General features: G+C 37.7%; 1 protein-coding gene and 2 long non-coding RNA genes across 3 annotated transcripts in view; 1 reads left to right on the forward strand and 2 right to left on the reverse strand.

The window, feature by feature from the left end:
- Positions 1-592, reverse strand: part of LOC120440741 — a 1,176-nt gene extending 584 nt beyond the window's left edge. The window contains exons 1-2 of the long non-coding RNA XR_005613488.1: positions 378-592; positions 213-293 (exon numbers count right to left, since the gene is read on the reverse strand). This is a non-coding gene — a long non-coding RNA (uncharacterized LOC120440741). The remainder of the gene's footprint in view (positions 1-212; positions 294-377) is intronic.
- Positions 593-1,382: 790 nt separating this feature from the next.
- On the forward strand, positions 1,383-6,849 carry LOC120440489 (centromere-associated protein E-like). Its single transcript, XM_039613130.1, has 6 exons — positions 1,383-1,571; positions 2,221-2,322; positions 2,403-4,100; positions 4,738-4,874; positions 5,495-5,595; positions 5,750-6,849. Exons 1-6 carry the CDS (start codon positions 1,427-1,429, stop codon positions 5,889-5,891), a joined length of 2,325 nt encoding a protein of 774 aa, XP_039469064.1. The 5' UTR covers positions 1,383-1,426; the 3' UTR covers positions 5,892-6,849.
- On the reverse strand, positions 2,236-5,163 carry LOC120440490. Its single transcript, XR_005613285.1, has 3 exons — positions 5,104-5,163; positions 4,712-4,801; positions 2,236-2,320 (listed from the first exon to the last, which is right to left on the reverse strand). It is a non-coding gene; the product is annotated as an uncharacterized LOC120440490 (long non-coding RNA).
- Positions 6,850-12,684: the final 5,835 nt, after the last annotated feature.

Below are 12,684 nucleotides of genomic sequence, written 5' to 3' on the forward strand. Positions count from 1 at the left end.
ACCATAACAATTTCAGAACTATGTGCAATTAAGCAACAAAATACACATGTGAGTTCAGTTCAGAGGCATTAAAGCAGTGTGCTTAATTTCTCCACACTATAGGCCTATTCGTGAGAGAGAAATGCACTAAAAATTACCCTCTAGGTTACTTTAACTCACAGTGAACTGACAAAACAATTAGCTTTAGAGCGGCTAAGAAACATGTTGCTCACCGTTGCTCTGTTTCACAAAAGCCCAACACACACTGGTGTCGGAATTGCAGCAGCTCTCCGGATGAAAGGTGAGTGGTTAGCCTGTGAGAGACCGAGCTAGCATTAGCGTGATCACGACGGTAAGTCTCTACAAGTTTTTTTCCTTCGGAATAACACTCGTCTTACCGACGTTGCTTCTCTCCTTCATCCAACCACTCGACTCCGGACGTCCAGCAGGTAAGTATGCTGGCTTTCCTTCCTCTCAATTCTGAGTTTTTCCTCTCTTTCGTCCCTGCGTTTCTCGGATTGAGTAGCAGATGCCTCCACTCCTCTTGCTGAGATGAGAAAAACCCGGGAGCACCATGCACCTTCACCTCACTTTCTGAGTGACAGGGTCAGTGTGGCCTGGGTAGGCTCTGATTGGTCGCTGAGCTAGGTGCCCACACGTGGGGTGAACTGAGAGGTGCATTCAATGGTCATAGGAAATATGACGCTTTGTTGATGTGGACAGTTAAAATAAAGAGAATAAATACTCTCTTTCTTTTATCATTGGTGTAAATGTGTTGTTTTCTCATCTGGGCTACACCACACATTAAAAAAGTAAATAAATGAATGAATAAACATTATCTCTAGTTTATGTCTTGGGATTATTTACTGAACATGGAAAAGGTTTGCATCTTCTGAAGAACTAACCACAACGCAAGATCGGGTATTCAAATTCAAAACTGTGATTCTCAGGCATTAATTGCATTACCAGCAAACCCAGTATTTTCAGTGGTATCCTGGTTATAATGGATGTGTTTCATAGCAGAAGCACTTCTTCAAATTTGATTTTTAGCTTGATCTGTTGGTGTCAATTAATGAAGAGACCAAAAGTGTTTTGGTGCCAGCATGTGTACAAATGAACTACCATGCAGTGGTCATTTCTACTGTTCTTCTTGTACTCCAAGTACGACATACAGTAATTGGTTTCAGTTGGATTAGGGCTGTAGTGACTGTTGTCTGTGTATTCAAAAGCAAAGACAAATGCAGTCATAACCCAACAACAGTCCTGAGGTGTGTCAGGATTCAGGGAAATGAAAGCAGCATGACAATTTCATTCCTCTAGCTCTCAGTTTCCTGTTAAATAAAGAATTGCTTGTGCCAGTGGATTTTTACACAGTTCACATGCTCACAAAATGCAGATTGCCTCAGATATATAAGGACCCAACTGAACCAGCAATACAAATAAAATCATGGATCAAGCCTATATGGGCATGGAGGACGTATCAGGTAGCAACGTAAAGTTGAGAAGGCTGGTAGAAACTTCAGAAGACAATTCTATCGATGATGAAATGAGTCAAACTGTGCAATGTGAAACGACTGGACTTGGACTCCCAGGTAATAAACAAAAACAAGTAAACATATTAGATTTAGATACTACATTGATATGTTGATGAATTATTGTGCACAAATAAAACAAAAAGTAAAACTAATACCAGGCAGATGTAGGGTCCGGTTTGCTGCAAAGTTACTGTAGTTTTGGATGTTTTGTTTTTACTTTTAAAGATTTATATTTTAAGGTATTTTTTTTATCTTTATTTGATTGTGCTGAAATGAATAGTTGACAGGTGGCCCTTAGCCCATAACTTTGATTAAATTTTAATTTTTGTTTTCAATTCAGGACAGGCTCAAACACATATGTGTGATTATTTCAACTCAGTTTTTATAGTTTAATAAACCAAAAAACTTTGGTTTTTATTAGTTTCAGTGTTAGTTTTAATTTATACTGTGGTCTGTGGTTGTTGGATTCTAAGTTCAAAAGAGAAAATAATACAATAAAACACTGTGTGACAATCACAGTATTTGTGTCACAGCCATAATCACCCAGAAACAAGTTTGCTTCTTTCTGGTCAGATGTTGATTTCAAGAGCAGAAGTTCACAAATTACTTTGTAGAGAAAATAGTACTTTCTGTTACGATAAACTATATAAGGATATACATATTCTTCACCTTTAGACATGTAACAAATATTAACTTCTACCTTCAGGTTCTGAATTTGTAAAGAAGAGTTACTGCAGGGCTGCTGTGATTCTTCTGGGTCTGCTGTGTCTTTTCCTCCTGATTGGACTCATAATTGTGTTTTTTCTCTGTGAGTACAAGAAATATGTAATTAGCATGCTAAAAACCTCACAAGCAATGTTTTTTATTTGATATTGGCATGTCCTACAGTCTCCCAAGGCAAATCTCCTGGTGAAATGGACACAGTGTTGCTACACAGGCTTTACAACAACGTGACCTGCGAGAGAAACCAGTTACTGACCAGTTACAACAACCTGAAAACTGAAAAGGACCAATTACTGACCAGTTACAACAACCTGACAACCGAACGAGAACAGTTACTGACCAGTTACAACAACCTGAAAACTGAAAAGGACCAATTGCTGACCAGTTACAACAACCTGACAACCGAACGAGAACAGTTACTGACCAGTTACAACAACCTGAAAACTGAAAAGGACCAATTACTGACCAGTTACAACAACCTGACAACCGAACGAGAACAGTTACTGACCAGTTACAACAACCGGAAAACTGAAAAGGACCAATTACTGACCAGTTACAACAACCTGACAACCGAACGAGAACAGTTACTGACCAGTTACAACAACCTGAAAACTGAAAAGGACCAATTGCTGACCAGTTACAACAACCTGACAACCGAACGAGAACAGTTACTGACCAGTTACAACAACCTGAAAACTGAAAAGGACCAATTGCTGACCAGTTACAACAACCTGACAACCGAACGAGAACAGTTACTGACCAGTTACAACAACCTGAAAACTGAAAAGGACCAATTGCTGACCAGTTACAACAACCTGACAACCGAACGAGAACAGTTACTGACCAGTTACAACAACCTGAAAACTGAAAAGGACCAGTTACTGACCAGTTACAACAACCTGAAAACTGAAAAGGACCAATTGCTGACCAGTTACAACAACCTGACAACCGAACGAGAACAGTTACTGACCAGTTACAACAACCTGAAAACTGAAAAGAACCAATTACTGACCAGTTACAACAACCTGACAACCGAACGAGAACAGTTACTGACCAGTTACAACAACCTGAAAACTGAAAAGGACCAATTACTGACCAGTTACAACAACCTGACAACCGAACGAGAACAGTTACTGACCAGTTACAACAACCTGAAAACTGAAAAGGACCAATTGCTGACCAGTTACAACAACCTGACAACCGAACGAGAACAGTTACTGACCAGTTACAACAACCTGAAAACTGAAAAGGACCAATTGCTGACCAGTTACAACAACCTGACAACCGAACGAGAACAGTTACTGACCAGTTACAACAACCTGAAAACTGAAAAGGACCAATTGCTGACCAGTTACAACAACCTGACAACCGAACGAGAACAGTTACTGACCAGTTACAACAACCTGAAAACTGAAAAGGACCAATTGCTGACCAGTTACAACAACCTGACAACCGAACGAGAACAGTTACTGACCAGTTACAACAACCTGAAAACTGAAAAGAACCAATTGCTGACCAGTTACAACAACCTGACAACCGAACGAGAACAGTTACTGACCAGTTACAACAACCTGAAAACTGAAAAGGACCAATTGCTGACCAGTTACAACAACCTGACAACCGAACGAGAACAGTTACTGACCAGTTACAACAACATGAAAACTGAAAAGGACCAATTGCTGACCAGTTACAACAACTTGAAAACTGAACGAGAACAGTTACTGACCAGTTACAACAACTTGAAAACTGAAAAGAACCAATTGCTGACCAGTTACAACAACAAAGTTAAAGAGAGAGACCAGCTCCAGACAAGATTTGAAGACATGACCAAAAATAGAGACAATCTTCAGAGAAAGCTTCAAGGTAACTATTTGTTTCCATTTTATCTCGTACAGAAATTTTTGCCTCTACATTTGAAGTTAACACTCAAGTACATGACAGTGTTGTTGTTGTTTTTTTCTCATTTAATGCATTATTGAAACACAGCGTTAACGATACTGGTTAAAACTTGATAAGTGAAATTCAGTATCCCTTCCACCATAATAACATCTGGACAGTTCCATACTATTGAAAAAGAAAGCCTCAGTGAAACCTAGAATTAAATGTAAATTGAGCTTAATGTGAATATATGAATATTTCATACGTTAAAAGTCTATTTAGATATACATACTGGTGCTTTAATCCATGTAGACAAGAAAAAAAAAATTATCTTCATTTTTATCTTCAACTTCAACCAGTATGTCTCAGCTGTTTTTTATTTCCATATTTAGTTGTGAAAGACACCGAACCAATGACAGAAATTTTAATACCGCAGTTTCAGTTCACAGTGTGTGTTATGCTAGAAATTACTAAAGCACCATGAAGCCTTCTGAGAAGTGGACTTTGGACAAAACCTCGAGTCTCTCCTTATTTTCAATGTTCAGTAACAGTTGCTGACTCAGGCAAAATCATTTGATAAAATATATATTTCTTACACACTCCTTGTGTTTTTCTTAAACAGATTGTCGAGAAAACTGGGTGGCCTTCAGTAATAGTTTGTATCTAGTGTCTTCGGTGAGGAAATCCTGGGAAGAAAGCAGACAAGACTGTCTTCAAAAAGGTGCAGACCTGATGATTATCAAAAGCCGAGAACAACAGGTGTGTGTGTGCAAACATAATAAAATGTATTATGTTCAGAATAAAACATTGAATGAAACTAGAAAAAGTTGCATTTCCTGCGAAAATGCAGTGTGAATGCCGTGTAGTGGAATCTGAAAACAGCAGAAGGAGAACAACCTGCTGAAAACACTGTGTAGAAGCTAAACTCTTTGCTGAAAACTGTTGTATTTCAAAGGGTACACTAAGCAGTGTTAAGAAAGCAGCTTACATGCAAGCAGGGAAGATGGGCAGCAACTGTCACATGTAGGATTCGAACCTTTGCCACCGGATGTCACAGCGGCTGCTCATCCCACTAAGCCAAACCAATTCTGGTGTCAAACAAAGATATGATGAGAGAAAAACTGTACACTGTGCAGAAGAAGCTAAATTGTGCTGAAAAGAGGTGAAAATGCTGAATGTTCAGCAAAAAAGAGATAAGGAGCCTGAAAATTGTGCTGAAAAGAGGTGAATAAGCTGAAAATTATACTGAAAGAGGTGAATCAGCAGAATTTTTTGCTGAAAACAGGTAAAGAATGCCTCACGGCATTCACACAATCAGAGAATGCACTGACACATCACTTTATGTTCTGTATATTTACACTTACTTGTCTTTCAACTAGAATTTTGCTAACCAGTTCAAGAAGTCTTTGTGGATTGGACTGACTGACTCTGAGACAGACGGGACATGGAAATGGGTGGATGGGACTCGCATGACCACAAGGTTGAAATAAAAATTAAATTCCTCTCTTGTCCATAAAGTCTTCTTATGTCATCAAGTACATTAACTAACTTAATTTAATTCATATCATGTTACTAAAAATAAAAGACTGACTGATCTGTTGAGTTTAACCCGTATAATTGTATCTGTATTTCAGCTACTGGAAAAGTGGGGAACCAAATGGTGGCAGAATTGAAAACTGTGGAGAAATAAGATTTTACAACTCAGAAAACAGCTGGAATGATGCACCATGTTCCATTGAAAAATTCTGGATATGTGAGAAGAGAGTTTCTCCATAAATTAACATCCATGCCCAACAAATAGTGCAGAACACAGAGCCATGAGATGAACTCCCGAAATGAACCTGAACAGAAAACAGTGGACACTTAGGCTATGTCCACACATACACGGGTATTTTTGAAAACGCAGCTTTTTCTATGCGTTTGGGCCTTTTGTCCACTGAAAACTGAGATTTTTAAAAACTCCTGCCAGGGTGGAGATTTTTGAAAACTCAGTTTTTGCATTTACATGTGGACGAGCAAAATGGAGATTTAGCCACGCAACGTCAAAGGTGTGCGCCTTTTTTAACGTCAGATCTGCAGTTTTTACACGCTTACATAAACACACGCCGTTACTGTCCCTCCATTTAGAAAGACAGAGGCGTCAGAGTGAACTTCGGATGTGGCTTTTACATTCAACACAGACGCTCTCACAACCTAAGTATAATATTGAGGAATAATTCCACCTCACTGTCTGTCCACACATAGGACTCATTTCTCCTTCTATGCACCGTCTTTGTTTACGCTTTCCCTCCCAAGGTTCTAGACTTCTGATTGGCCAACATTTCTACACAGGTAGGATTATATCACGGAGATATTTTACAAAAATGCACGCGTGGATGAGATTTTTTTTTAAAAAACGAAAACGGAAAATCTCCACTTACAAAAATACCCGTGTACGTGTGGACATAGTCTTAGATGGAAACAAGTTTAAAGGGTTTTTGCTTTGCTTTCTAAGTCAAGAATGTCTTTTGTTACTATATCCACGATCTTTGACAATTTTAAGACCCGTTAGATTAAAAAACTTGCTCAACAATCCCATGCTCAAAAATTCTCATCTTATAGAAAAATATTCTGTTATCATAAACTTTCCATCTGTATTTACAATTTAATCATTAAAATGTTGACAATTTGGACTTGTTTTACTCCACCTGACTCATTTATTAAGGAAAGACTGAACATTTTGGAAGAAATCCTCTCAGTGTGCTGTGCAAAAATGCAAAACTCAACCCAAGTTTTTGCTCTCATGTTTTTATTTCTAATACCGTTCATCCTAGTCCTAGTGAAAATCTTAACATATACAGCTCTGCCTCCCATGTTTTTGTTAGTGCAAAAACCATAACCTAAACCATACATCACAGTAGGCCTGCTGCCATCTTGTAAACCTTCCCTTTCACGCTTCCTGCTATCCATCTGTCCCAAATCCCACCTGACACTAATCTCCACTCACTCTGAATTGTTAAACCCAGGTATTTAAACTCATCTACCTTTATGACCTCTACTCTTTCTATCTATTTTATTTTATTCTAATTTTTGCTTCATAACTTTTGCACTGTCCACTTCCTGCTGTGACAAAACAAATTTCCCACGTGTGGGACTAATAAAGGTTATCTTATCTTATCTTATCCTCACTCATTCTGTCTTACTTTCATTCCCCTTCTCTCTAGAGCATGGCTCCACCTCTCAATAGTCTCTTCCACCTGGTCCTGCTCTCACTACAGATAAGTGTCATCTGCAAACATCATAGTTCACAGAGACTTCTGCCTGACCTCATTTGTCAACTTGTCCATCACATCCGCAAACAAGAAGGGGCTCAGAGTAGATCTCTGATGTCCTCCACACCCACCTTTAACCCATCTGTCACTCCCATTCTACTCCTCACGACTATCTCACTGTCCTCAGGCATGTCCCACATTACCCTTTGTTCTTCTCTGCCACTTCTGACTTCGTGCAATACCTCAGCTCCTCTAATGTTTTTTCTAAATTCATAAAAAACGCAGTGCACCTCTTCTGACTTTCTCTATACTGAGAGAAGCACTCTCACAGCAAACATCAGCCTGTAGTGCTTTTTCTTGGCATAAAGCCATACTCCTGCTCACCAATCATCACGTTGCTGCTTAACCTAGCTTAAAGATGGTATGGTTCATCAACCTTATCCCTATTTTATTCTTTTTTCTTGCAAGTACCCAACAATCAATAAATGCATCCAAGTATATATGTTTACTGAATATTATTATTCAGTAAACTTATATACTTCAGTGATAAACACAGTTGAGACAATTAAAGCAGTAGTGTTAGTCATCTGATTTATCTGCACTGGTTTTATTTTGGATCAAAGTGAGAGTCATTGGAATACAAAATGTTATTTGCAGTCACAGTGGGTTTTTTTTACTCTTCACGCATAGTTGTGGAGCAGACAGTAGACGGCATGAGTGAAAAACTATTTAATCATTTTGATAGCAGCATGCTAGGTTACCATAATGATAATAAAAGCTGAGCTACAGTGGTTTCTGATTGCGTCCAAGCTGCAGTAATACCACTTATTGTGACATGTAGGAGGAAAGAAAGTTAATCATAGTGAATAGTAAATGAAAGCTTTTGACTGTACTTCAGCCAAAGTTTAAAATAAAATAATTTAACATTGAAAATACGGAAAGAGAATTTTTTCCAGGATAACAATTTTGTAAAAACAAAAATTGTGCATACAGGAAGCTTAAACTAAAGCATTAACTTCGGGATTAATGCTGGGTTTTCAGTAGTACTCTGGTTTTACTGAACATACTTCATAGTACAGGCTACAGCTGGAACTTGTTTGTATTGAGTTTTAATAGTTTAAATAGCAGTTTCCTGTTTAATAGAAAACCACTTGTGTTAGTGGATATTCGGAACTACAACTTGCAAATTCAGAAACTCACAAAATGCTGTTCACCTCAGATATCTGAACACCCAACTGAGTTAACAGTGCAGATTCAAATCATGGATCAAGGCTGTACAAGCACAGAGGAAATATCAGGTGGTCAGAAAAAGGGTGGTAAACACTGAGAAGTTCAGAAGAGTAAAATAATACATGTAATGACTGGGACCGACACACTGTTATTGTGACCACTTTTCCGGTATGTTTATTGCAGTTGCACACATATTGTTAGAGAGTTATCTCTAGGATGCCAGTGCGATAGCTTCCTCAGGACAAGGAGTCCGGTCAGAGAGTGGGGCACAGAGAGTGCTTTCCAGATATACTTTAATGAGCATTAACTGATTGAACAGCAGGCCAATAGTACAGCAATTGGCATACTCAGTGAGAGTATGGGGGTGCGTAAGTAAGTAAGTAAAATTTTATTTATATGGCACATTTCTACATAGAGATCACAAAGTGCTTTACAAGATATAACAGATTAAAAAGACAAAATACAAACAAAGTTAGCAAAAAGCAATTTTAAAAAGATGTGTTTTCAGCTGTTTTTTAAAAGTAATCAATGAATCAGCGGATCGTAAGTCCACGCGTACGTGTGTGGTTCTAAATAACAAGAAAACAGGGAGGATACCAGTCATTGCTTTTCAGATTGGAAATTACAACATAAAATCTCACAGTGCCACAGGCAGAGAGCAGGAATGTCTGCATATCCATCCTATAAATTTTGGAATTGACTCTTAGAGCTAGAGAGGTTCTGACTCACTTTTGAGCAGGAACGCACACGGCTAGAAATCACTACTCCCCCGCACTCATGGAAAAAATGTGCTTAGTGCTCCTCGGACTCTTAGCTGGACTGTCGTAAAAGCATGTGACACCATCAGCAAACAGTGAGAACATAGTGAAAACCTATAGATGCATAAGGAAATTACCACTAAAATTATAACAATGAACCTGAAATACAAGGAGACCTTCTGACACATATAGTTCTACAGCTCGGCACCCCATCCACCAACTTTCCAGTCAGCTTCCAGCACACACAGACTCACAATATAAAGGAAAAGTCTCATCAGGACAATCACCATCACCTGTCCCTCCAACCTCCCTGGCAACGCCCCCTTGAGCTTACTGCAATACCCCTCCCCTGCAGCTGATCCAGGGACCACACCTCCGCCACAATACAATACAAACACTTTGTGACTCACAGTTTTTGTGTCACAGCCACAGTCACCATAGTCCATTCTTGTCATTCAGTAAAAAGACTAGATGTTGCAATCCCGGACAATGCATTGCTTTAATGGAGAAAATCTTGGGGGATGGCTGTTATGAGGAAAAGCAGCCCAGAAACTTTACCAGCGGCACACATCGTTGTGTGCCTCAACTTTCGTTCTTTTACCCAGGCTAATCTGCCATTTTTCCTTGGTTAGGTTTTGGGATTAGAGATCTGATCTAAATTATCATATTAAGATTTGGGACAAACCTGTGGTTTTCAGCCACAGCGGCTATTGTACTGGATTCTTCTGTGACCTCCTGGATAGGGTTCTCTATTTGTGGGAAATGTCTCTCACCACAGTTTGAGGGTGTCCCAAAGCTTTTGAAATTGCGTTGTAGCCCTTTTCCAGACTGAATGACTTTTTTTCTCATCTATTCTTGAGTTTCTTTAGATTGTGGCATGACACAGTTCATACTAGTACTTTAACCTGAATAGGCGAGAAACAACCTTTTGAGGTTTAACTGACTTCTCAGCTACAACTGAGATAATTCATGATGTCTCAGCTTTTCTTTAATTCTACATTTAGGATAAATGCAGAAATGTTAATACAGCAGTTTCAGTTCACGGTGGGTTATGCTAGAAATGACTGATCCTTCAAAGTAATAAGTGGACAAAAGTTCACAAAAGTTATTGTAGTGCAAGCTCAATTTAATTATTCGGTAAACTGCAGTTTTGTGGAGCAATCATGGTAACCAGTTTGACTGAGGAATGCAGCTCAGATTTTGGGAAGTACCCCTCATATTTCTTTAAAACTAGAAAGAGGTCATTAATCAGCTTATGTAGCTAATCTAAAGCATGATTAAAACACTGCAAAGCAAATAAAAATGTGTTGCACTCAGAGTCAGCTGTCCCAGTGAGTGGTGAGTTCATTGCACTTTTGCACCCAGAAAAAATGTCTCTCCTGTTTGTTTATTTATTTGACTCCACAATATGTCAGATATTTTCCCACTTTTACAATTGTGGCTTTACTTTTTTGGTGGGAGTGGGATAGCAAAGTGGCTTTAGCCAAATTTGCCACCCACCCTTGGCAAATTTTCACCCTGCCCATTGTGATACAACCCTTTAAAGTTCACCCAAAAAGCATTTGTTCAACTTTTCTCCTTTGAGTACTGAGAAAGAAGATGACCATCCAGGGAACTAATACTTGCTCCTGTTATGCATCACAGTTATTAAAGCAGTGGAATCTGCTATTGAAACTACGATATCTGCTCATGATGTTTGCCAGGAAGAAAAAATGCATGATTTTAGATTCAAAAACTGAGACTTATAGTTTTGGTTTATTAATTTACTTAAAAAAAAATCATTAAATGTGTTCTTTTTCTGCCTTAAAAAGTGTGGGGGAGTTAAAAAATGAAAAATGCTGGATAGTCTTTGTTTCTTACAGTATGAAGGTTAAAACTGTCGTACAAACAACAAACAAATCCTCTGATTTTGAAAAGGTCCAGTGGCAACCTCAGATTTGACTGATTTTACAGGGAGCGGCACAAAGCTGTTCAAGTAACTTGCCTAAAAACTTTAATTTGTCACAATTTAGCTTTTGAGCCAATGAACAAGTGTAAAATAGAAAGGTATTCTAACAGCATGTTCAAATGGTTGTTTCCTAGTTTTTCATGACAGTGACAGTAAATATCTACTGTACCACTTTCATTTTATGAAGCCCTACTCTACTCTCAGATTTATTAGTTTTATATTCTACTGTCTAAAGCAAAAGAACATTTACTGTTACAATAACAGTAAATGTATGAAGAGATAAATGTGTTTAAAATTTTTGCACTTTGGATATTTTTGACAAATATTGATTCTACCTCCAAATTCAAAATTTGTAAAGACTCAATTAATTATTTTTTAAAAGCTTTCTGGGTTGTGTTGGTTTCTGCTCAGAGGAATGCAGCTTTCCCCAAAAAGTTTGAGCTACACCTTATTAAAAGTGTTTGTATTTGAGCTGCTCATTTGTTAGAATAGCAATCAGTTTTAATTTTAATTTAATCAGTTTTAACAAAATGAATTTAATTAATTCATTTTGTTGTTTTTCAATTGAAATGGTATTCATCATTGAACAATAAAATAATCCACCCTGTCTAAAAGAAAGTATCAAAACCTGGGTCTTAAAGAAGTGATGTTATGAGTCGCCATCTTGTGGTTGGTTTGATTTGTGATTAGATGTTTAATGTCAGGAAAATGGGTGCATGATGATTGAACAGATTGTTGCATTTACTTACTTGCTGTGTGATAAAATTACTGAGGAAAAGTTCTGAAGGAAAGAGGAGAAGTAAGTGTCTTCTCTGGAAGAGAAATTTCTTTATCACCTTGTCCATAATTAATGTTTTTTTTTTTTTTTAATTATGTTTGCAAATATTATGTCTCCAGATTCTTGAACTACTGAATGAGTTTGAGTGGTGAACTAACGATAATTAGAGTCTCTAACTAGTAAACTCTGCTGAATGGCACTGTGATAAAAAATTATGGATGAAAGATGGGAGTTGCTGATAATGTGGATAGTTTAATTTTTAAATACCTCGTAAGAATACAATAAAGACTTTCATTTATAAACATTGGCAATCCTCCCTGTTTACCACTAAATGGTTGAGAGAATATTTTGTCATACTTGCAGATCTTTTGCTTTTTGTGGATTTGTGATGCAAACACAATTTATTTATCCTTTATGAGTGAATAACATCATCACAGGCATGACCAAAAGAAAAAAACAAGGAAAAAAACACATTGTCATTTTTTTCAAGTAAGAGTCTGTTATTTTAAATGTGCCTTTTTGTATTTGATTGTTCTACATTTATTTGAAATATATCAGTTAAGGAGCGAATGTCCACAATTTAGACTTCAAATGCAGGAAATTT

This window comes from Oreochromis aureus, linkage group 6 (assembly GCF_013358895.1).
Source record: "Oreochromis aureus strain Israel breed Guangdong linkage group 6, ZZ_aureus, whole genome shotgun sequence".
Taxonomy (NCBI): domain Eukaryota; kingdom Metazoa; phylum Chordata; class Actinopteri; order Cichliformes; family Cichlidae; genus Oreochromis; species Oreochromis aureus.

What these genes read in the sequence shown, in the direction of transcription:
- LOC120440489 (XM_039613130.1), top strand. Translation starts at nt 1,427, where the DNA reads ATGGATCAAGCCTATATGGGCATGGAGGACGTATCAGGTAGCAACGTA. An exon ending in CATAATTGTGTTTTTTCTCT is followed by an intron (nt 2,323 to 2,402) that starts GTGAGTACAAGA and finishes CATGTCCTACAG; the next exon opens with TCTCCCAAGGCAAATCTCCT. An exon ending in TCTTCAGAGAAAGCTTCAAG is followed by an intron (nt 4,101 to 4,737) that starts GTAACTATTTGT and finishes TTTCTTAAACAG; the next exon opens with ATTGTCGAGAAAACTGGGTG.